General features: G+C 31.9%; 2 protein-coding genes across 13 annotated transcripts in view; one reads left to right on the top strand and one right to left on the bottom strand.

Moving 5' to 3' along the window:
* The window catches only part of LOC143080929 (FH1/FH2 domain-containing protein 3-like), a 77087-nt gene extending 71877 nt beyond the window's left edge, over positions 1 to 5210 (top strand). For 10 of the 12 annotated variants that reach the window (XM_076257099.1, XM_076257101.1, XM_076257095.1 and 7 more), the window contains one exon: positions 2930 to 5210. Coding sequence is in view for 10 of the 12 variants with exons in the window: in XM_076257101.1 (XP_076113216.1) it covers positions 2930 to 3003 (74 nt within the window). In the remaining 2 variants the exon portion in view is untranslated. Of the gene's footprint in view, positions 1 to 899; positions 929 to 2929 lie in introns of all 12 variants that reach the window. The other 2 variants (XM_076257097.1, XM_076257098.1) reach the window with 1 other exon arrangement.
* An 831-nt stretch (positions 5211 to 6041) lies between these two features.
* Positions 6042 to 19794, bottom strand: LOC143080930 (tRNA-specific adenosine deaminase 1-like). The gene is made up of 10 exons (XM_076257107.1): positions 19660 to 19794; positions 14586 to 14726; positions 13707 to 13784; positions 13012 to 13066; positions 12562 to 12695; positions 9339 to 10077; positions 8477 to 8643; positions 7646 to 7739; positions 7041 to 7127; positions 6042 to 6211 (listed from the first exon to the last, which is right to left on the bottom strand). The coding sequence occupies exons 2-10, from the start codon at positions 14713 to 14715 to the stop codon at positions 6061 to 6063; spliced, it is 1635 nt and encodes a 544-aa protein (XP_076113222.1). The 5' UTR covers positions 14716 to 14726; positions 19660 to 19794; the 3' UTR covers positions 6042 to 6060.
* Positions 19795 to 24787: the final 4993 nt, after the last annotated feature.

Here is a 24787-nt window from a genome sequence, read left to right as displayed (position 1 = left end):
GTTGCATGACGATAGATTACATTGTGTTTTAAGGTTATTGTTTTTAAACTTTTATCTGATTATATGGACCAAAAAGTAAATTCAATTAAAAACGTCTGATCCATTCCAGAAAAAGTCCTGATATTATACTCTGTTTACCTGGTATCTTATGTATGTATAAAGTAGCAAAGGTATTTACACTGGTTCCTGGTTTAGATGTACCATCAAGCTTTTTAAGAAGTTTGTCTTCATGCCATTGATATACGATTGCTGTGTCCATCATGTTTAACAACTATTCATCGAGGAAATCAGGGTTTGAAATAGCATCATATTTTCTAATATCAAAAATAAAAAGTAAGAAAAATTGTGCTGTGGAGCATCTTGAACTTGCAAGGAGGTTAGAGCTTTCTTATAGAACTCATTGTGGCAAAAGAAAAGCAGGAAAAGCATTGTTTCTGGTGTCTGTAGGGATTTTGTGTACTGAATTAATAGACTGTGATCATTGTCATAAGACAGACTGCGTTTAAACTGCCTGTAACATACAGGAAAAGAAGAATTTGAATACATAAATGTTGTGTAATATCAGATTTTTTCTATTTAAAAACTTACTTTTATTTCAGAAAAAATGTTATTAGTGAGGTTTCAAATTAATTTGCTTCCATACATTGGTTAACAAGTATTCACTTTCAGTCGCACACAACTATATCATTTAGTTAGATATATGCCTAATACTATCTTGAGGTTTGATATCATTTAGTTTCTACACGTTGATCTAACTATTATCTTGTGGTTGGGGTAATATTTATTTGATATTGACCTGTGTTCAGGGTAATATTTATTTAATATTGACCTGAGTGTAATATTTAGTTATTATAGCACTATTGACCTTGCTTTAAAGTCACTATTTGATTATGTTTCAGTTCGGGATAGTGACACTGATCATTATTAGGTAACCAGAAACTGCTCATTGTTTGTTAGACAATTTTTATTTGAATGTTTTTTTTTGCCACTTTTTATTTTCCCCTCAGTGTATGTTGATTGTGAACCACAGATCTCACTAATGCCCCAAAACACATGTGTTGGTTGTTGTACACATCTTAACAATAATTCTTCCCATTTGATTTCATTTTTTGTTTATTGAAATATAATTCTTTTGTTAAGCATGAAGTTTCTTTTTGACCGTTATTTTGTCATGTAATTTTTATTAGTATACTAAACAATAAAAAACATTAAAACATTTCTAGTTCAAATAAGAAAATTAAACTACGGGGAAATCCTTTTGTTGTTTTTGTAGGCAGCACTTGTATTATTAGAAGAGAGTTCTATATTTGCATACACTGGCTTTGACTTTTAGCTAGAGATGTTTATGAGATAAAAAACGAAGTATTTAATCCAACATATATTCAAATGCTTAGTCTTTAAGCAAAATGGACAGATAATATCTCTGTAGACACAAAGTCACATAAATTTCTGCTTTACTTGACAATTATCTCGAAACTTCTTTTATCAAAATCTAGTCAAAAGTGAGTTTGTATTAGGACGAATAGGTGTTTTTATATGTAAATTTAAGTAAATCTTATTTGGAAAAGATAAAAGAAGTTTTGAGATGATCTCTGAGATTTGTTGTGTTGCACAATCACAAGTTAACTAACATGTCCATTTTGCTTATCACAGTTTGGCAAGATATTGTTTTCTGCATAATAAAAAATTATAAGGAAATATGTATTCAAATAATTGTTGGATTAAATGCAGTTGAAAAGTAAAACAGTGGCTTGTATGCAGAGTATTGTAAAAACTGAAGAAATTGGTTTCATTGAACTGTGTTCATTCTTTGTGTTACTGATTTGTCAGTAGAGAAGGGAAAGATTTTACTCTTGCATCTAAATGTCTTATTAATAGCTAGTAGCTTTTACAGATAATTAACAGGTTAATGGCCATCACATTTAATGAGTCAGAGATGAGATTGGATCTAAGTGCTTTATCCATGTAACTGTTTAAAATCATGACAACTGAGCTTCATTATGCATCTGTGATGCTTTCGTAACATGCACAAGTCGTTAGTGTCTGTCTATGTGAAATGTCTGTTGTCAGTTCAGTGTATGTTGCAGTAAGAAGGCTTAATGTCCCCCCCCCCTTAGTAATGTATATGCAGTAAACCCTGAAAGCTGGCCTACCCTCTGTAATAAATGTTTGTTAGCAGTCCCTGTTAAATCTATGTTGCTTGAAAGAAATCTATCAATAAACCTTAAGGTGATTTCCTTCATTTTACTCTTGAAGTATATTGGAATAGATATTATATACTGCCAAGTCTGGTTCAAATAGTTACCAAAATGATTTCAAACCAAACAATTTTAAAAGGCATGAAGTTAGCATGTAATTATGTTAAATTAGTTATTAACTCGTATGAAGTTGTAATATTGTATTGCATGGAAATATTAAGAATTTTTTATGCATTTTAATTAAAGAGGGAATTCTTTTTGAAAACAAGAGGGTGTGGTTGGCAATAACATTAAAAAGGGAAATGATGTGAGCTGGTAAAGTAGAGTTTAGAAAAGCATTGAATATTACATTAAAGTAGACATTACATGTTCTGCAATTAACAGCTTAGGCATTTTAACCAATTTTATAGATAGGTTGCACTGTATGAAAAGATTGAATAATTTCAAATATGACACAAAATATATTCTCATATAAATTGATCCATTTAGGAAATTAATTTTTCTTAGAAAATGTAACGTTTAATGTGTTAAATACTAACAAATATAGATTTGTGTGGACGTTTTAAATCCTTTGTTGATTGATAGGACTAGGAATCTAGATTTATGTTTAGACCAGTATTGTCCATCTATTTATCATGTTTTCGTACATTTATGTGCATATATTCAAAAAAAAAAAAAAATTCTAAAAGTTTGTAGCCAAATAGAAAGTAATAATTTTCTACCATTTGCAGTGAGAAGGACACTGAAAGGAGAAATGACAGCCGAAGAATGGGAAACTGTGGCTTCGTATTCAGATGCTGTCTAAGGAAAAGAGATACAGACCGTGGTGGAGGAGGAAGAGAATGAAGCTAGCTCTGTCTCATTGCTGTCATGGCAACCTGATGCAATATGTTCACAAATGACTACATCAGTCTTTCAAATAACAATGTCCCCATATATTCATCCATAGTCCATAATCCCATGACATATAATGTCCACTCATTTGCATATTCATGAGATTACGTCTTTTGCAACTGCTGAAAAATTTAAGTTATAAAATGCAATTTTGTTGCTCTATAGTAGTTTTAGATATTAAAGTTTGGAGTACTCTTTATTTAGGGAAACATGTGATATGAATATTGTAAGGATTAAATTTATACCTTTTATTTCCTGCAAAATATAGGAAAAAGATATTTAAAGCAGGGTATATCTTAAAATATAATTTTTTTTTTAAAAAGAAATTAATTATAAAGAAAAGAAATTCTATATTGAAAAAAAAACAACACTGTTTCAGATTGGTGCACAAGATAAATCCAAAAATGATCAACCTAACTGCACCAAAAGGTTTATGGCAAAGGAGTATAATTTTACATATAGATCCTTACTTACAATTGACAATTATTATAATTAGATTGTTAACGGAAGATCGAATATTTTAAGTTTCTTTAAGGCTGGCACTTAAAAATAGAAACAAACATATATAGCAAAGTAAAATTATTTTAAAAGTGTGTGTTGATGTTGTAACTTATAAATTGAACATAATGATTATTAACTTATACAAAAAAAAAAATTTAGTGCTTTAATTATAGAATGTACAGTTGCTGTAAAAAATGTTAAGAACTTTTAATGTTATATTTTATGTGTTCTATTTATATGTACTCTTTTAATACATTTTGGTTATATAAATTACTAACAGTCCAGTGTAGTAATTAGCCAAATTAATAAGCTTAATGTTCTTGTGTGGTCAAAACTGATAGTTTTAATAAAAGTCTGTTGGAATAGGCCATCCCATCTCTCGATAACGAGTATGTGAAGTCACTTATCAAGGCTCAAATGAAACAGTTTTGTCCAAATAGGCCATTCAATCAAGCCAACATGTCTTCCTAATAGAAATCTGTGATAGTTAAATGTTTGCTGCTTGTTTAGTATTTTAAACAAATTATTTTTAGTGAAATGAGATTTTGGAATTCTGTTTTTATAAATGTTACAGAATTAATTTTATTTTAATTAATCTACAGTTAATTGATGTTTTAGAAGAAATATATTAGCAGATGACAATTTTTTTTTTGCTTAAATAAAAGAACAAAATATATTAAAAATATGAAAAATGCCACTAATAATTCATACATTTATAAAAATATGAGATCAACTGCGTATGAAACAGATTTCTTTATTTAAAAAATGAACTTGAAAAAAGTTGGGCCAAAATAAAGTTTTTAGATAAAATAAAATAGTTTAAGAATTCAATTAAAAGTTAATATCTTGCCAGAAATTCATCGCCACCATGGGATAGGGAATTAATTTGTTTATGGTGATTGTTGCAATATATTGTGGAGTTGGTGTATAAAACTAAATGTTTTAATATTTTTACTTGTTAGTTGTTTTTTATTTGTCTCATTTCCATTCTGCACTGTTTTGTTTTTTACATGTACATTTTTGAGAAGTTTTTAATTTATTTTTGTTTGTTTTACATAGAAACATGCTTTCAGTATTACTCATGGGAGATAACTCATTTTTAGCAGAGAGGTAACTCTTTGTTAGAAGGAAAATAACTCTGACAATCCATGGTCAACAGGGTTTTACGTAGAATGTGTTCAAATGTGTATAAGAATTGAATATGCAGGTTATCTAAATTGAAGTAAATATTAAAAATAATAATCTTTGATGATATAGAGATGATTAATTGGCAAATTTATACTACACAATAAGTTAATTATAAATGAGATACGATGTATTATAATTTGAATGATAAGCATATATTTCGTAGTCTTTCAGTTTGATGTTTAAATCATCATTCAATTTTTAAGGAGGTAAATCCAGATACAATTTGTTTACATGGCATTTAAAGAGTTGTCTCCACTTTGTCATTAAAACCTAGTCAAGCCACAATCCATGACATTTGTACATTTAACATATCATTTCTGACGGAGTGTAACAGTGTGGCTCTATTTGCTAAAAATCCTGCCATATTTTTGTGAATTACATCATTTTTTTATAACAATATGGAAAATAGAATAAAATTTTTCTATAGAATTTGTTTTTGTTTTATTATATACAACCACAAAGATAATGATAAACCAACAAATTACATGAAATCTCACTTTGCCAAGTTTGGACTTATCATTATATATACAAGTTATCTGAATTTAACATGGACTGGTCTTTAGAAACATAAGGGCATTACTTTCATGATCAATGATGAAAAACATTATGAAAGGAGATGTGGGGTACACATTAATGAGTATATATAAGAAGATGTGGTATGAGTGCCAATGAGACCAAACTCCACCCAAAGCATTATTTATAAAAGTAAATTATAGGTCTTAGTACGGAGCCTTGGCTCACACTGAACAGCAAGCTATAAAGGACCCCAATAATCAAACCATTCAAATGAAAAAACAAGTCTAATCTATATAAAAAAACGAGAAACACTTACGAACCACATCAACAAATAACAACTACTGAACATGAGAATAGATTCCTGACTTAGGACAAACATCACTTAGCGACATCTAGAAGGCAATATAAACATGTTGGGCTCTAACTATCTCATAAACAGACAGAAACTTTCAAACATCTGCAGTTAACACCAAATCCAAAATAACCAAGAGTGCATATACTGAAATATCTCGCCTACTGACTTGATTATATAGTGATAGTCCATCAGAGACCAAATAATGTAGTTGTAAGCAACTATTGGTTGCAGTACAGCCTTTAACAATGAGCAAAACATTAGAGTTTATCATGTTCTAAAAGGCCTGGACATGTCAAATGTAAAACAATTCAAACAACAAAACTAGGACTGATTAACATAACAACCTAGAATTAATTGTCTTTTCCATCTTAACCCAAATATTCAAACAATTTTGATTTTAAAATAGATTTAATCATTTCCAATATTAAACATGAGTAATTGTTTGTCCTTGTGTTCCCATGTCCCATATGTCTTCAGCAATGTACTCCATGCAGACTGATAGGTAACAGATGCCATTTTACATTCTAAATAAGTGCTGCTTTTATTTTCTACCACAGACCTACAAAAAAGAAAATATAAATAAACACATTTTGCTCTAATTCAAATAAGTCTACAGATAGACTTGGGCTAGAGATCTATTGAACGGATAGTCAAGTTGAAGTCCTCCCTCAGAAAGTTTCATGGACATCCTTTATACAGTTAACTTCTTGAATATTTACCCCCCCCTTTTAAAAAAGAATGGGGTATACTGTTTAACCCCCCTTTTAAAAAAGAATGGGGTATACTGTTTAACCCCCCTTTTAAAAAAATTGGGGTATACTGTTTAACCTCTGTCTGTATGTCCGTTTCATGAATATTTTTCATTGTATCTTTCTCAGGAACTACATCTTAAAGATTTCAGAAATTTGGTTTAAGGTTTATATTAGTCAGCTTTACCATGTGATGCATGTTTAGATTCATCACTCATTAACTTCCTGTTTACTGATAATATACATTTGGGCTGGAGTATCATCAGTGAGCAGTAGCTCGCAGTTACACTTGTTCTAGCACTTATGACCATTGATATGTATGGCTTGTCATAGTGAAATACCTTTCCCATTTTCCTGATTGTTACACTGCCAAAATCAGCTTGTCGACAATTTGTTTTCTTCCTATGAGTAACACCAGAGGTGCCAAAACTTGCCCCAAAGTGAAGCAGGAAATATTTAGAGCATCAGAGTCTATTGGGTTTTTGTAGTTTATTCGTTTAGAGTCTTGTTTTTGTAGTTTGTCCATTTAGATTTATTTAAGCCACGTTTTTAGTTTGTTTTTATTTGAATAATGGTTTTTCATTGCTCTCTTGGTATTTTTTTGTTGCTTTAAAAAATCAATGATATGCATTACGTTACCTTAATGATTGGGGTCTCTTTTCTTCAGGTATTAAATCTACCAGTTCACAAAATCTTTCAAATATTGCATAGCTACTGATTATAGACCTGCAATCATAAATAACCCTTGCACACAAAAAGCATACTCTGAACTTCAGCCATCAATATTTTCAAAATTTAGTAAGATTGCCTTAATTTCAGTTCTAATAAAAAAATTGGCTAAATCCTGCCACATGTATTGCTGTCTGTTATGAATCTCATCAGTGGCTGTCTTTAGTTAAATCATAGATTCTTGTTGATTTCGTCTTCTATGCAGTATTTTAATATAATTGAGAATAAAAACTGAGAATGTGCCAAAGAGACAACATTCCAACTGAAGAGCAAACAATATGGTTCTTCAACATCCAGAGAAAATCCTGCACCTAAAGGCAGGCTTCAACTGGCATTTAACAATAATGTATAAGAGTTTACTATCGATAGTAGAAGACTAACCATATTCATGATATTGTACAGACACTTGTCTATTGGTGAAGACCTTATGATGACTTTCAATGGCTTTTGGTTTTCTGTCTAATTGACCTGTATCCAACATCTCATTTCATTCATATCAATAACAAAAAACGTACCTAGATTTAGGACTATTCCAGTTTTTCTTAGTAAATCCTTGTCTTTTACCATTCACTAAACAATCAGTTGTGTTTGGTTCATGCCATACTACAGCTGAAATATAGAACAAAATAACAATAGTCTTCCAAGACAGAGTGGAGGGGGGGGGGGGGCACCTGCCTCCTCCAAATCAATCAAGTGCAGATAAATCTTTGTTATGGTACCGTACATGAAATCTCAAAAGTTAAACAGATAAGGAATCAAAATAGCAAAGGCAAGAAAAACCTGTTTGGTTGAATTATATTGTGCTACATGAGTTTGTCAATTTGGTAAATATACTGAAAATCAAACAGATGAAACATAAGAAAAGCATGTGGTTATTTTAAATTAATTGCCAATTAATTCAAAGTTTTTGGGTCATGACCTAGACTTTATAAAAGAGGGTAGCTCGGAGAAATAATCAATGCAATGTATTTTAGAATATCTAAACTTTTCACACTATTGTATAAGGTCTAAATAAAGTATTGTAACACAGTCAAACCACCATATAAAATGCTGTGAATAAGAGGGAATATTATTTATGTACAAAAAATACAATTGACTCTCAAGATAGTTTACTGCTGAAATATTGATTATGGTGGATTTAAAACAAGCAGTCTTATAAAAGTTTCAAAACAAACATTTATGATTACTTTCACCTTGAGTTTAAAGACTTGTACTAAACTTATCTACATCTTTTATATAAGCTTTGGATTTTACATATTTTGGCCACGAGCATCACTGAAGAGATATTATTTGTCGAAAATGCGCATCTGGTGCAGAAAAATTGGTACCGTTAATGTTATTAATACCTGCTGAAGATGGGTTGCCATTAGGTACCAGATCTTTAGAATCTTCAAATTGTAGTTGTGACTGCAGCAGCACAGGGGAGTTAACTCTATAACCATCTGGTAAACCAGTCACTCCATCTGATCTGGTTACTATTGCTCTGTTCAATGCTGACTTATTATATAAACATCTGTTAAAATATATAACACAATACAATCAAAACTGAACTGATAAAAAGTATGATTTATAAAGAAATAAGTCGATCAATTGATAAAAATAATTTTCTCATGAGATAAGTATTATCAAGTTTTAGGTTTACTATAATCATGAAATTTCCCTAATGTTTCTACCTATGTTATTATACATAGATATGGGTGGCATCTTTCATGGTAAGTATTATCAAGTTTTAGGTTTACTATAATCATGAAATTCCCCTAATGTTTCCACCTATGTTATTATACATAGATATGGGTGACTTATTTTACAGTCAATTGGTGAAGGACTTTTGCAATATTAAATTTCTCATAGTTTTGGTCATAGAGTTTTTTTTCACAAACATTTACCACATAAAATCTTTTAATTTTTTTTTTAACACAGCTGGAATTATAGTCTCTCATAATTTACCATGAATGCTACATGTGGACCAAGATCTGCTTACCGGTACTCTTTCAGGGCACCTGAGATTTCCCCCAGTGTTTTTAGGGGTTTGTGTTACTCAGTCTTTTGTTTCCTATGTTGTGTTTTGTATATTGTTGTATGTCTTTTGATCTTTTTCTTTATTTTTTTGCCATGACATTATCAGTTTATTTTTAACTTTGAGTTTGAATGTCCCTTAGGTTTCTTTCCCCTTTTTTAAAAGACACTCAAAATCCTGAAAGAACTTACCTACCAATAGTAATACTGGAGAAATATATTGGAGTCTGTATAAAATGAGTGAGTAGTGCCCCTTGACAACCAACAACATTCCACCTAGCTATCTTATCACTACAGGACATAGACAATGTACGCTCACCACGACCTGGTTTAATACGGAACACTCCTAATGTGTGATACTGGTCTCTTTCTCCTCTCATGTCCTGGTCCCCTGTACCAACACATTTAGCTCCTGTTCTACTGATATCATTAAACTGCTCCCCTACTTCAGTGCCCTGGTTCCCTACACAATCACAGTTGGCACCAGTTCTATTTGTTTGATTTATACCTGCATCATTGTGTGTTGTATTATGTGGCAGTTTTTGTCTTTTGGAAGCTAAATTTTCATCCTGATCATGTATTCTTTTTGAACATTTTTTATCCGTTAAATTAATTTCAGTTTTAGGTGAAGGTTTTGCTATATTTTTACACTCATCTGGTAAAGAATGGTTCTGAGATTCAAAAGTGCATAGCTTAGATGGCTCAAAACCAATCAAATTATCTGTTTCATCACCTGATCTTAGGTCAAGACCTTTTTGATCACTTACACTATGTTTCTCTACATGTATCTTTCTTGGACAATGTCTGTCTTTGCAGCATATCTTACTACTTTCAGAGTCTAAATCAGACATATCTTTGTTATCTTGAGATTCTGGCTTTTTTATTGATTCTTTCTGTTCATTTCTTATTGGGAAAATAGAGGCATCACCACCTAAAGGTTAAGAAAATATAAAAACAATAAAATTTGTTTCATCAACATGTTGTTCAAACATGAAAAGTAGTAAGATATGTTATATAAATTACCTGTATGAATGTAAAAAGAAGAATAATTTATTCAAATTTTCATTCTAGATTTTCTTACAGTCTTGATTTACTTCTTATTTTAATATGATCAGTAGTAATAGACATGCTTTCTTCTATGTTCTATCAAGTCTCCATATCTCACTGTTTATTTTTAGCTCACCTGGCCCGAAGCGCCAAGTGAGCTTTTCTCATCACTTGGCGTCCGTCGTCCGTCGTCGTCTGTCGTCGTCCGTCGTCGTTAACTTTTACAAAAATCTTCTCCTCTGAAACTACTGGGCCAAATCAAACCAAATTTGGTAACAATCATCATTGGGGTATCTAGTTTAAAAAATGTGTGGCGTGACCCGGTCAACCAACCAAGATGGCCGCCACGGCTAAAAATAGAACATAGGGGTAAAATGCAGTTTTTGGCTTAGAACTCAAAAACCAAAGCATTTAGAGCAAATCTGACATGGGGTAAAAATATTTATCAGGTCAAGATCTATCTGCCCTGAAATTTTCAGATGAATCGGTCAATCGGTTGTTGGGTTGCTGCCCCTGAATTGGTAATTTTGAGGAAATTTTGCTGTTTTTGGTTATTATCTTGAATATTATTATAGATAGAGATAAACTGTAAACAGCAATAATGTTCAGCAAAGTAAGATCTACAAATAAGTCAACATGACCAAAATGGTCAGTAGACCCGTTTAGGAGTTATTGCCCTTTATAGTCAATTTTTAACCATTTTTCGTAAATTAAAGTAATCTTTTACAAAAATCTTCTCCTATGAAACTACTGGGCCAAATTAATCCAAACTTGGCCACAATCATCTTTGGGGTATCTAGTTTAAAAAATGTGTGGCGTGACCTGGTCAACCAACCAAGATGGCCGCCACCGCTAAAAATAGAACATGGGGGTAAAATGCAGTTTTTGGCTTATAACTCTGAAACCAAAGCATTTTGAGGAAATCTGACATGGGATAAAAATGTTTATCAGGTCAAGATCTATCTGCCCTGAAATTTTCAGATGAATCGGTCAATCGGTTGTTGGGTTGCTGCCCCTGAATTGGTAATTTTGAGGAAATTTTGCTGTTTTTGGTTATTATCTTGAATATTATTATAGATAGAGATAAATTGTAAACAGCAATAATGTTCAGCAAAGTAAGATCTACAAATAAGTCAACATGATCAAAATGGTCAGTTGACCCCTTTAGGAGTTATTGCCCTTTATAGTCAATCTTTAACCATTTTTCATAAATCTAAGTAATCTTTTACAAAATCTCCACTGAAACTACTAGGCCACAATCATCTTTGGGGTATCAAGTTTGAAAAATGTGTCCGATGACCTGGCCATTCAACCAAGATGGCCGCCACGGCTAAAAATAGAACATAGGGGTAAAATGCAGTTTTTGGCTTATAACTATGAAACCAAAGCATCTAGAGCAAATCTGACAAGAAGTTAAATTGTTAATCAAGTCAATATCTATCTGCCCTGAATTTTTCAGATGAATTGGACAACTGGTTGTTGGGTTGCTGCCCTCCAATTGGTAATTTTTAAAGAAATTTTGCCGTTTTTGGTTATCTTGAATACTATTATAGATAGCGATAAACTGTAAACAGCAATAATGTTCAGCAAAGTAAGATCTACAAATAAGTCAACATGACCTAAATGGTCAATTGACCCCTTAAGGAGTTATTGCCCTTTATAGTCAATTTTTAACAATTTTCATTAATTTGGTAAATTTATGTAAATTTTTACCAAATATAGTTCTCTGTTACTAATGGGCAAAGTTCATTATAGATATAATTGTAAGAAGCAAAATCGTTCAGTAAAGTAAGAACTTCAAACACATCACCATCACCAAAATACAATTTTGTCATGAATCCATTTGTGTCCTTTGTTTAATATGCACATAGACCAAGGTGAGCGACACAGGCTCTTTAGAGCCTCTAGTTTTTTTAACCTGACCAACAGAAAATATGTTTTTCTTAATTTATCTGATAAATCACAGGAACAATATTTATTGCATGTTTCTCAATGTATCTTAAACTGACCACTACAAAGAAGGAGCTTATGGCAATACAAATTTTCCCACTTTAGAAAATAGATTTCTGGGAAATTTTACACTCCTACCATGGAAGCTACTTCAGTATTCAGAAGACACTAATTGTGCATATAATCTATACATTAAATTTCAAATATCACTTAACCATGAGTGAGAGGCTGAAACTATTTTACTAATCTTTGTAGATGAGATTCATTAAAGCTAATAATACAGCGTATAAATCATATATCTTGATGATCCAACTTAACATCTTTATTAACTATGTAAACAGAAAATAGCTGTTTTGTCAATGAAAACATTTTCTTTAATGAAACCTGAGATTTTGGATAGAGGTCTAATATTACTTACAAGGTGTGTGACTACAGAAGAAATGGAACTGTACATTCTTCTTTAAATGACATCTCAATGTATCAGGATCTGGCATGGTAAAAACATGACTTCTCTCCCCTTTATACACCATCATCAACTGTTGATATAAATACCTGTATAAAAAATCATTAAACTTACAAACCATTGTTCTTAAAAAGGTCATTAAGTTATAAAAACCATTAAGAGACATCTCGCAATGTGTTGCATAATTTCAATTGGAAAAAAAAATGTGTTTATCTATCATATATTACTGTGATTGTTAACCATTGGATAAACATTGAAGATAAATCAGAAATTACAATTACGTCAGGAATGACTCAATTATAAGTGTAGGCTAAATTTTCCATTTAGTTCATTTTAGCTGAATTTGTCTTTTTGTCGTTGTTCATAACTTTTTTAATCTCTCTTATTCTACATGCATATACTTACAATATAAAGCCTCTTCTTGCCAAAACCTCTCCATGACTGTCATTTATAATGTCACCTGTTTAATAAATACAAACACTATTTACATATAACAATACTTAAGACCTTATTTATTTACTTCAATATTTGTCCTTAGGCTTTTTACTATATTAGATGACTCAATGACATGTTAAATGTATGTGTCTTTTTCTGTAAAATTAAAATACCATATTATCTTTGGCTCAGGGAAAAGGAACCATAAAGCTGTGAAGAAATATTATCAACTTGTTTAAGTTTAAGCAATAATAATATAAAATTCTTAAAATAATAAAATATAGATTGATTTGTGTTTAATGCAATTTTCAGCACTATTGTGCTATTTGTTGGTAGTCAATTGGTATTGGTGAAGGAAGCCAGAAGGTCTGCAGAGAACCATGACCTTTAGTAGGAAAACCACTCCAGTATCAACAGGCTAGTGGGCTTTGCTCATTGTTGAAGGCCGTACGGTGACCTATAGTTGTTAATGTCTGTGTCATTTTGGTCTTTTGTGGATAGTTGTCTCATTGGCAATAATACCACATCTTCTTTTTTATAGTGATACAGTAGTTGAACTTCTTAGACATCTAGGCCCCATAAAATGATAAAGTTATCCTTCCCCTTACATATTATTTCTCTAAATGAGCATTCCTTACAATAGAATAATTCAGTGTTTACCTTACCAGAATGACTAAGCTGAGACTTTCCCAAACACTTGGTGCCATTTCCTACTGCTATCACTTCTGGATCAGAATAATCACCTGTTTAAACAATGAAATATGACATAAATTCAAAATCAAGATATATATATATATATTTTACATCCTACATTGTACTATCTGCCCTTGTACACATTGGATCTTTTAAAAAAACATTGTTTAACAATATTCTCAGATAATCTTCATCAATTATGCAAAGTTTCATTAGTATCCATCTAGCTATTTAGAAGGAGATATATTTTTGTATACTGCAATACTGAAATAAACAAATTTGATTATCTCCCCTTTAACATGAATGAATAAGATTGTATTCGTGTATGCACATAGTGTATAAAACAAATGTGGTATAAAGAAATAATGAATAGAATAACATTAGACAATTACTGACAAATTTCTGACTTAGTGGCAGCCCTAGTCCATGTAGTATAGCAGATTTTTTTTCAAACATTATACTTATTTTCAGTGGCAGATCCAGAAATTTTCATAAGTGGGGACCCACTGACTGCCTAAGAGGGGGCCTGCTTCCGTCATGCTTCAATGATTCCCTATATAACCAACCAAATTTTCCCCATTTTTTATCATGTTGATAGTATTCATGAGAACATACATGGGCTTTTCAATATCATTCTGAGACTAGCTCTTACATTGGCTTAAGGAGCTAGCCAAGAGTCTGATATTCAATAAGAATGGTATTCAGATTATGTGGTATTAAAGTATTATTTTTTAAGTAAACATGAAATAGACACATTGGTTTTGAATGGTGAGGATGTTAACGGATATCACCATCAATTTAACAGTAGTAAGGATTAAATATTCATCTAAATTTAAAATGAAAGTATGTACTCTTTGTGGTTATAACTATTCCTGCTAAAACTGTCCATTCCTTTCCAGGCTGTGCCTTCCCTTTTTTTGGCAGTTGTTTATATCTTTGAAAGCAAAGGTTTGAAATTCTGTCAGCAAATTCTCCGTCCATTTGTCAGACATCTGTAAAATATATCAATTAACATTGATCAAATATATTTAACAAATGTATATATATGTTGTGTACAAGATGTAAGTTTGTACAAATTATAATTTGTACAGGGTTTTTGTACAAGTTATAAGTTTTTTAACACCTTACTTCTTGCAACAGGTTATACAGGTGTATCTCATAAAATGTACCAGTGTAATGTTTTAAATTCAAAATAGTATACTTCAACCTAACATTGAGTGCTATTCTATCTCCTTGTCTTCAAACTGGAAATGAGGATACCTCAATGGTTTAAATTCTAATTTTATTTTTTTCCTTATACTATATTCATCTCCATACAAAATCTTTGTGTAGTCTTATAATGTTTCTGTATCAATGCTCAGTATTAAACTGTATCATGAAGTTGTGAAAATATGACAGAAATATGTGGAGCAAAAGACTCTGTACTTGCATCATCCATTCGTGTTCAGCAGGTCATAAAACACTGATAATTTGTACAAAAAATCTGTACAAATTATAATTTGTACAACATTACAACTTGTACACAACATATACACCAAAATAATGTGAATGTTTCCCTAAAAAGTTATCTGACAATGTCAAGGTTGTAAAACTTCTTCTGTGTGTAGGGCCCTACATTATATCTTCCCACTAGGCCACTACACAGTAAAATTGTTATGTATAACATAGCATTATGATTATTAAATGTATCATTATTGTCTGCACTACATGCTCTTTGATCTTCATCATTTTAAGTTCATAATGGCATAAACATTCAAGGTGAATTTGAAAAGATTTCTTCATACACACTTATTGATAGAATGGACAATATTCAGATAAAACTGAGATGACAGAGAAAGGCTTAACACTTACTATTAACTTTAAGAAAAAAATATGAACAGATGAAAGATACATAAAATATTTTCCTCTGTAACTAAAGGGCAAAGTTCATTACAGAAAATTGTAAGTACATGTAGCAAGAATGTTCAGTAAAGTAAGATCTACAAACACACCACCATCACCAAGACACAATTTTGTCATGAATCCATCTGTGTCCTTTGTTTAATATATGCACATAGACCAAGGTGAGCGACACAGGCTCTTAAGATCCTCTAGTTCATGAACATTAATAATGTGTTAACAGTCGATATTTATAGTTGTTTTTTTCTTTGCTGTGAATACCACGGTCACTCTAATATAATTATAATCAATTTAACTATTGTCAGTTTATTGTCTTAATTTTTTATGCCATAACCATTTAATGTAAATGTTTTTGTGCTAATAAATTATTAAAACTCATAAAAAATTACTTATCTAACAGGAAACAATGTGAGTTGGCTCTAGTCTTAGTAATTGGCAAAACATATACAAAGGAGTACCACAAGGTTCTATTCTTGGTCATATACTTTTCAACATCATCATTTATGATATATATTTCACTTCACCACACATAGTTCACTTTACATGCTTTACAATTACGCTGTTGACAACACATTATCTTATGCAAATAGAGATAAATGTATAGACACCGTTATCTCCACAATTGAAAAGATAGTTTGGCTCTGATAGAATGGTTTTCTTCCAATCAAATGAAGGCAAACCCTGAAAAATTTCAAGCTTTGGCAATTGGCCAAAAAATTACATTTGATCTAGCAGGTAACAAAATAAAATGTGAAAAAGAGGTCAAACTATTAGGCATCACCATTGACTTTGAACTAAATTTCAACACGCATATATCAAACATCTGCAAAAAAGCATCCAGACAACTAAATGTTTTAAAAAGACTTGGCAAATACTTAAACAAACTTGGAAAACTAACGATATATCACTCTTTTGTTTTGTCAAACTTTAATTTCTGCTCATTGTCCTGGCATTTCTGCAGCGAGGTCAACACTACAAAAATTGAAAAAGTACAAGAAAGAGCCCTTCACTTCATTTACAAGGATCACAATAACACATATGAAGACTTACTTTAAAAATAAAAAATGCCATCACTAAAAGTAAGACACCTAAGAACCATGGCAATAGAGGTCTTTAGAACAGTCAATCATGAAAATCCAGTATACCTCCATGATCTTATAAATATTAAAAAAATTTGTAAGGGTTCCACGGAACCCAGTGTCTCGCCTACTTTTGCTGTTAATCGCAGACTCAACAAAAATGAGGAAAAACATCAATAAAAATTTCCCTCTCGATACTGACTTTTGATTGAAAGAAGCTTCCAAGTTTGGTAAAAAATCAAGGATAGTTTATGAATCTAATAAATGTTTTATAAACTTTAACTGCAGACTGTATGTAATGTTAACTGGAAAAAAAACTAAGTCCATTTATAAGTAAAATACGGAAAAAGTGATTTTTTTTTTACAAAATTTTCTTCTGAATAATATCTTATGATCAGAAACAAGCTTTTGTCTAAGTTTGGTAGAAATCCAGGATAGTTTAAGAACATTATAAAAATTTTAAAAACTTAAACCACTGAGTGAATGTTTTGTTTCTGGCAAAAAAACTAAGTCCATTTATAAGTAAAATACGGAAAAGTGGAAATTTATTTTTACAAAATTTTCTGATTGATACTATTTTATGATCATAAACAAGCTTCTGTCCAAGTTTGGTACAAATCAAGGATAGTTTATGAAAGTTATTAAAATTTTAAAAACTTTAACCACAGAGTGAATGTAATGTTTCCTCGCAGAAAAACTAAGTCCATTTATAAGTAAAATACGGAAAAATGGAATTTTATTTTTACAAAATTTACTTCTGGATAATTTCTTATGATCATAAATAAGCTTCTGTCCAAGTTTGGTAGAAATTCAGTACAGTTTAAGAAAGTTATTAAAATTTCAAAAACTATACTGAATATAACCACAGAGTGAATATTTGTGGACGACGACGACGAAATGTAGGATCGCTTAGTCTCACTTTTTCAACTAAAGTTGAAGGCTCGACAAAAACAAAATATTCTTTCAGATTCCAAAATTTAGCTGAAATACATGACGTAAGAACAAGGTATGACTTGAAATCTTTCAGATATTCTGCTGCTAAACTATGGAATGAGTTGCCAAACCACTTTAGAACAGAAAACATTTTTTAATTCAAGAGTCTAATAAAATGATGGAATAGGCCAGTTATGGGTTATCGTTTTCAAACGAATCTGTCGTGTGACTTCCATCACCACATGACTAAAATGTATGCACAGAAATTTCCAACACATGTTGAGCAAACAGGTGAAAAAGTTTTATTTTATACTGCACAAAAGATTTGGGAAATTTAAATCTAAAAGGATGGCCACCCTCCCTCAGTCATACGGCAATCCTGTACTTACGGAACATTAATTATTTCTATTCTACCCTACAAAATGATGAGATTGTGAAAGTGCTGGATACTTTTAATAGAGCAGGGATACAGGCGAGCCTTCTATAGATGGTAAATGATGTCATAAAGGCGTGCGAAATTGACTATCTTTTCAGTTGAAAGACATGATTCCAGAAATGACCTATGGCAACTCATGCCAATGCAATGCATGTGCTTAGTTTTATTTATTTCATGTTACAGCTTGAAACATAATAGTGTTGATTTTTGTGATTGTTTGCTTAGCTTTTTACAATTTGTGAATGCTGTGATTTAGTGTTTATGTTGCTTTTAGCTAAGTGTTTATGCTTATGCATGTGTATAATATATATATAGTATTTAAATTAGTGCAGCCTAAATGTGCATGAAATGTACATGATGTATGTTCTATGTCGTTTTGTTTTAATATTTGACGTTTTGTTTTAATATTTGACAAATATTAAAACAAAATTAGTGCAGCCTAAATGTGCATGAAATGTACATGATGTATGTTCTATGTCGTTTTGTTTTAATATTTGACAAATATTAAAACAAAACGACATAGAACATACATCATGTACATTTCATGCACATTTAGGCTGCACTAATTTAAATACTGACAAATATTAAAACAAAACGACATAGAACATACATCATGTACATTTCATGCACATTTAGGCTGCACTAATTTAAATACTATACATAATAATCATACACAATACAAATAATTTATTGTGTATGATTATTATGTAAATGTATGTATTTGTCTGTTATAAAAGCTCAGAGAGCTGATGTTTATTTGTAATGTCACATGCCGACTATAAATAAAGCTTTGAATTGAATTGAATTAATCAGGTCAGGAATAACCACCAATTGGTGGATTATACCTCAATTGACGTATAATCCACCAATTGAGGTATATTGGTATAGACCAATTGACGTATAATGCAATTTTTTTGTAATAGACTGCTAGTGTGCGATAGGAGCATGATTTTGCAACTTCCAACCTATTTTATGAACCTTATTGAGTCCTCTGAAAGTTTCAGTTTTGTCAAAGCCTGCTGCATCTCTTGAGAATGCATGTGTATAACAATTCTTTTGTTGAAACATTTGTACTATTGACCATGATTGACTTTTGGTAATAAAAGTCAAGTATTAACAAAAAGCTCCTTTCACCCGTGGAGGTGTACTCATGATCGCATGACTGCAGACAGTAATGATGTCCATTGACAGGTGATTACAGGTAAATTTGCCAATCAAGAATTGACAAGATAACAATAGAAGAAACTGCAAATACAATTATTGATTAAATGCAATATGTTATGTCACTATACTAAACTAGGAATGTTTGACAAGTTTTCATACCATAATATGGTTTTAAGAAAACAATGCTCCATTTTGATAGAATAATTTCTTTTGAACAGTTGAAAAACAAAGAATTATACACCAATTGGTCTATACCATTATACGTCAATTGGTGGATTATACATCAATTGAGGTATAATCCACCAATTGGTGGTTATTCCTGACCTGTTAATAAATATTGTCTAAATGTATTCACTCTATAATTTGTCAAATATTGTATATGCATTATTGTATGCAATGACGTAGATTCATTACAAATCGAGATTAATTAACCAGTTTAAAGGATGTAACTGGGAGCCATGAACGATACTTAATAATCTGAAAATCAGTAAATTCTCCCAAGACTTTTGAGGCCATAAAAGATCCATAAAATAGAAAAAAAACTTTCTATTTTTTACTTACCGGAACTTCTGTTGATGTTATAATATTAACAAATACGGATTTATTCCGGGAAATACATATTTTTTTCTAAGCTAGCCTTCTTGACACTGTTGTCCGACCATTCGTTTAATGTGTTTGAGCTTTTTATTTCGGCATTTGATTAAGATCCAACCGTTTTGAATTTCCCTCAGAATTCAGTATTTTAGGATTTTACTTCTCACCAGGACTTTCTACAATAAAACAACATGTCGGTTAAAAGCTCATTAGAGCTCATGTTTGTACATACCTTGACGACTCTAAATAAAGCTTATTTATTATTATTTATTATTTATTTAAGTTTAATAGTATAGAAAGTCCTTGTTCTCACCAGAGACATATAATACAGTATTATGTGTCTCTGTTCTCACCAATCTAATTTTTTAACATGATATCAGAATGAATACTGTTATAAGGAAATCTAGTTTGTTGACAGTGGCAATTCAAATAATACAGTTAGTGACACAAATAGTTTAGGTTGTTCACGGTGGCAACTCATATGACAGTTACTCAAAGAAGTCTATGTTGTTCACAGTGGCAATTTAAAGAAGTTAGTGATAAGTGTTTAAGGGTTTACGTGAGTTTATCTTACCAATTTTTCCTATAAATTGCATATACGGACCAAGTGATGCTATAACTACCCTGAGACTACTATAACACATTATAGTCTCAGAACTACCATATACGATTCATATACCATAACATCAGCACTCTTTTGTAGCAAGATCCGAAGATTGGTTGGTTAACATTACAGAAATTCAGACCACATATTCAGAGGTAATCCAACAATGATACTTGCATGCCTGTACTCGTCAATGCAAAACAGAACACATCAACTGATATGCTTAATTACCTTTAATACACTAACCACTGTTTAGGAAAAGACGTCTTGATAGAGCCGAATGTACTAAACAGATATCACTGTTAGCAGTGCACCATTTTTTCTTTGATTGTCCTTTCTATCTAAATGAAAGGGCTATTCTGTTTAATGGTCTCAGCTGGCTGCGATTTGGACTTAACACTACTGGTTTTTGGAAAAGACACTCTTTCCTATGATCAAAATGTGCAAATTGTTAAACAAGTATATTTAATTTTATAAAGAGATCAAAACGATTCCTCGTAGTATAGTATCAACATAGGTAAAACACACATCATCATCATTATCATCATCAACCTAATCTCTGTCGTTCTTTCCTCATTTCCTCTACTTTTTTCAGTATAGATAAGTTATATTTATGTTGTTTATATTATATGATGTATGCTCACGTTCAATTTGTATTGTTATATATATTGTATTGTGGAGAAGACTTTATAAGTATGTTTTACTTGTGTCTGATCCTTTTTCGCTTTGAGCAAATAAAATAGGTTTAAACTAAACTGTTAGCATACCTGGCAGTCATACTCATAAAAAACATCAAATGACATAAATCTCAACCAAGGACCTGAGTCAACTGTGTATCCATGTGGCACTTGTGACCATCCAGTAACATGAGACGATAGAGGAATAGTTTGTGACACATGCAATCAGTGGTATCATGTGTCATGCAAGTCGATGAACACTAAATCGTATAATGAATATGCAAATGACAGCTAGTGCACTTGCATGGGATTGTATCACATGTGGATGACCAAACTATTCAACACTATGCTATTCAATAATACTCAGCACATCAAACCATTACATGATCAGCGTATTGTCTGACACCTCTCTTACCAGTCTAATGTCTTAAATTTTTTTTTTGAGTACCTTATATGCTTCAATACCGGATAAAAACATGAACAGAAAACCATCAAAGAAATCTGAAACACCACTAAGATTATTTAATGTTAACATCCAATCAATCAAAAGTAAATAAGGACAAGTCTTAAATCTCATAGAAAGCACTAAGCCAGATATAATCTTTGGAATCGAAACATGGGTAGACAATAAGATCACTAACAGTCAAACATTTATAACATCTTCCGGAAAGACAGAAACCGTGTAGTGGAGGGGGCGTATTAGTAGCTATTAAAGATACGTATATAACAACAGCCGTACCTGAACTACAAACTGAATGTGAAATTGTCTGGTGCAAACTTGAACTCATTGGAAACAAAGCCATATACCTAAGCTCATATTACTACCCAAAACATCCAACGAGAATGTCTACTTAGAACTTGGGAAGAGTCTAACCAGAGCGAACAGCATAACAAATGCTTTAATCATCATGGCTTGTGATTTCAACCTACCAGACTGGGACTGGAAAACCAAATCAATGAAGCCCAATACACAGCATACCAACGTACACCATAAGTTCACTGACATCCTGGAGGATCATGGTTTACAACAAATGGCAGAGGAACCAACAAGAGAATCAAACACACTGAATCTCATAATCACAAACTACCCAAACTGCTTCAACAGAGTCGAAACCATACCTGGCATATCAGACCATGACATTGTCTTTGCAGAGTTGGACGCCATACCATCTAAACAGAGGAGAGCCGCCAGATATGTCACTAACATATATCATAACACATCATCTGTAAGTGACATGCTTAACCAACTAGAATGGAAACCCATCGAAGATCGTAGGAGGACATCAAGGCTTATAATGATGTATAAACTTGCCAACGGGATGGTGAAAGTTGACACTAATCATACTCTGATTCCACCAGATAGGCTATCCAGAAACATCAGCACTAACGAATACCAAGTACCATCTTGTAGGACCGAAGTACGGAAGGAATCTTTCTACCTAAGGCGACGATACGAGAATGGAACGCCCTACCACACAGTGCCACCAATGCAGGTAGTTTTGAATGCTTCAAGACCTACCTTTATGAGATGAACTAGAACAACGTCAAGATGTTTTTAAAACTCACTGTATATATGATGTATAGCACGAATTCAAATTAATTAATTACTTATTTTTGTCTAAATTTTAAATGCGCATCCTAAAGTGGCTAAAAATCAACTTATTGATGGTGGCCGCGTATTGGTAGAAGTAGAAGTAAAAGAAGTCTAGGCTGTTTACAATAGCATTTCATGTGACAGTTGGTGATATAAAAAAAGTTAATGTTGTGCACTGTATCAATTATTATGACAGTTAGTGATAAAGAAGTCTAAGTTGTTTTTAAAGTAGCAATTCACAAAACTAGTGCTAAAGAAGGCTAGGTTGTTTAAACTAACAATTCACAAGACAGTGAGTGATAAAGAAGTCTAGGTTGTGTACAGTAGCAATTCACAAGACAGTTAGTGATTAAGAAGTCTAGGTTGTTCACAGTGGCAATTCATAAGACAGTTAATGATTAAGAAATCTAGGTTGTTCACAATTGCTATTTATAAAACATTTAGTGATTTAGAAGCCTAGGTTGTTCACAGTGGCAATTCATAAGACATATATAGTGAGTAAGAATGTTTTGTTGTTCACAATGGCAATTCACAAGACAGTTAGCGATAGAGAAGTCTAGGTTGAGCATACGCGTTTATACACAAACAATTCATAAGACAATTAGCGAAAAAAAAGTTTATGTTGTTCACAGTGGCAATACATAAAACACTTAGTGAATAAAAAGTGTAGGTGGTTCATAGTGGCAATTCATAAGACAAATAGTGATAAAAATGTCTAGGTTGTTCACAGTGGCAATTCATAAGACAGTTAATGATTAAGAAATCTAGGTTGTTCACAATTGCTATTTATAACACATTTAGTGATTTAGAAGCCTAGGTTGTTCACAGTGGCAATTCATAAGACATATATAGTGATTAAGAATGTTTTGTTGTTCACAATGGCAATTCACAAGACAGTTAGCGATAGAGAAGTCTAGGTTGAGCATACGCGTTTATACACAAACAATTCATATTAGACAATTAGCGAAAAAAAAGTTTATGTTGTTCACAGTGGCAATACATAAAACACTTAGTGAATAAAAAGTGTAGGTGGTTCATAGTGGCAATTCATAAGACAAATAGTGATAAAAAAGTCTAGGTTGTTCACAGTGACAATTCATGTGACAGTTAGTGATAACACAGGCTAGGTTGTTCACAGGGGTTATTTACTTCTTACTTTATTTGGCTTTTTTAAAAACTTTTTTGGATTCTAGCGTCACCGATGAGTCTTTTGTTGACGAAACGCGCGTCTGTCGTATATATAAAATTTAGTCCTGGTATCTATGACGAGTTTATTTATATGACAGTTAGTTATGAATAAGTCTAGGTTGTGTTTTTTTAGTAGCAATTCATAAGACAGTAAGTGATAAAAAAAAGTCAAAGTTGTGCACTGTGTCAAACGTAGACTGTTAGTAGTAAAGAAGTCTAGGTTGTTTACAGTGACAAAACATAAGACATTTAGTGATTAAGAAGTCTATGTTGTTCACATTGGCAATTCATCAGACAGTCAGTGATTAAAAAGTCTAGATTGTCTACAGTGGCAATACATGAGACAATTAGTGAATTAAAAGTTTAGGCTTTTCACAGTGGCAACTCATGAGACAGTTAATGATAAGGAGTCGCAATAGACACAGATTTTCATTTTATTTTGATGCGTCAAGCCCAGAATACATAGCTTCTTGAATAAGCGAGGAGCTATTGACCTGAAGGACCTTATCCTGCATACCGAAACTAGTATGTTATTAAAGGTATTTGTGCAAAAAAGAAAGAGTTAGACAAATAGTTTTGAAGAGTTATGCGTATACAAAACTTTGAATATTTTGAAATTTTCCAACTGTTAATATTGGAGCAATTCTTATAAATCCTGTATTAAGACGAAACGCGTGTCTTGAGTACAAATTTTTAATCATAAAATTGAGAATGGAAATGGGGATTGTGTCAAAGAGACAACAAACCGACTATAGAAAAAACAACAGCAGAAGGTCACCAACAGGTCTTTCATGCAGCGAGAAACTCCCGCATCCGGAGGCGTCTGGCTTCAGCTGGCCCCTAAACAAATATATATACTAGTTCAGTGACAATGAACGCCATACT

This window comes from Mytilus galloprovincialis, chromosome 6, assembly GCF_965363235.1.
Source record: "Mytilus galloprovincialis chromosome 6, xbMytGall1.hap1.1, whole genome shotgun sequence".
NCBI classification, from domain to species: Eukaryota; Metazoa; Mollusca; class Bivalvia; order Mytilida; family Mytilidae; genus Mytilus; species Mytilus galloprovincialis.
The sequence above is the reverse complement of the archived record's forward strand: the minus strand, read 5'-3'. Positions and strand labels throughout refer to the sequence as shown.

What these genes read in the sequence shown, in the direction of transcription:
- LOC143080930 (XM_076257107.1), bottom strand. Translation starts at nt 14,715, where the DNA reads ATGGACGGAGAATTTGCTGACAGAATTTCAAACCTTTGCTTTCAAAGA. An exon ending in GTCTCAGCTTAGTCATTCTG is followed by an intron (nt 13,067 to 13,706) that starts GTAAGGTAAACA and finishes TTTATTAAACAG; the next exon opens with GTGACATTATAAATGACAGT. An exon ending in CTTCTGTAGTCACACACCTT is followed by an intron (nt 10,078 to 12,561) that starts GTAAGTAATATT and finishes CTTAACCTTTAG; the next exon opens with GTGGTGATGCCTCTATTTTC.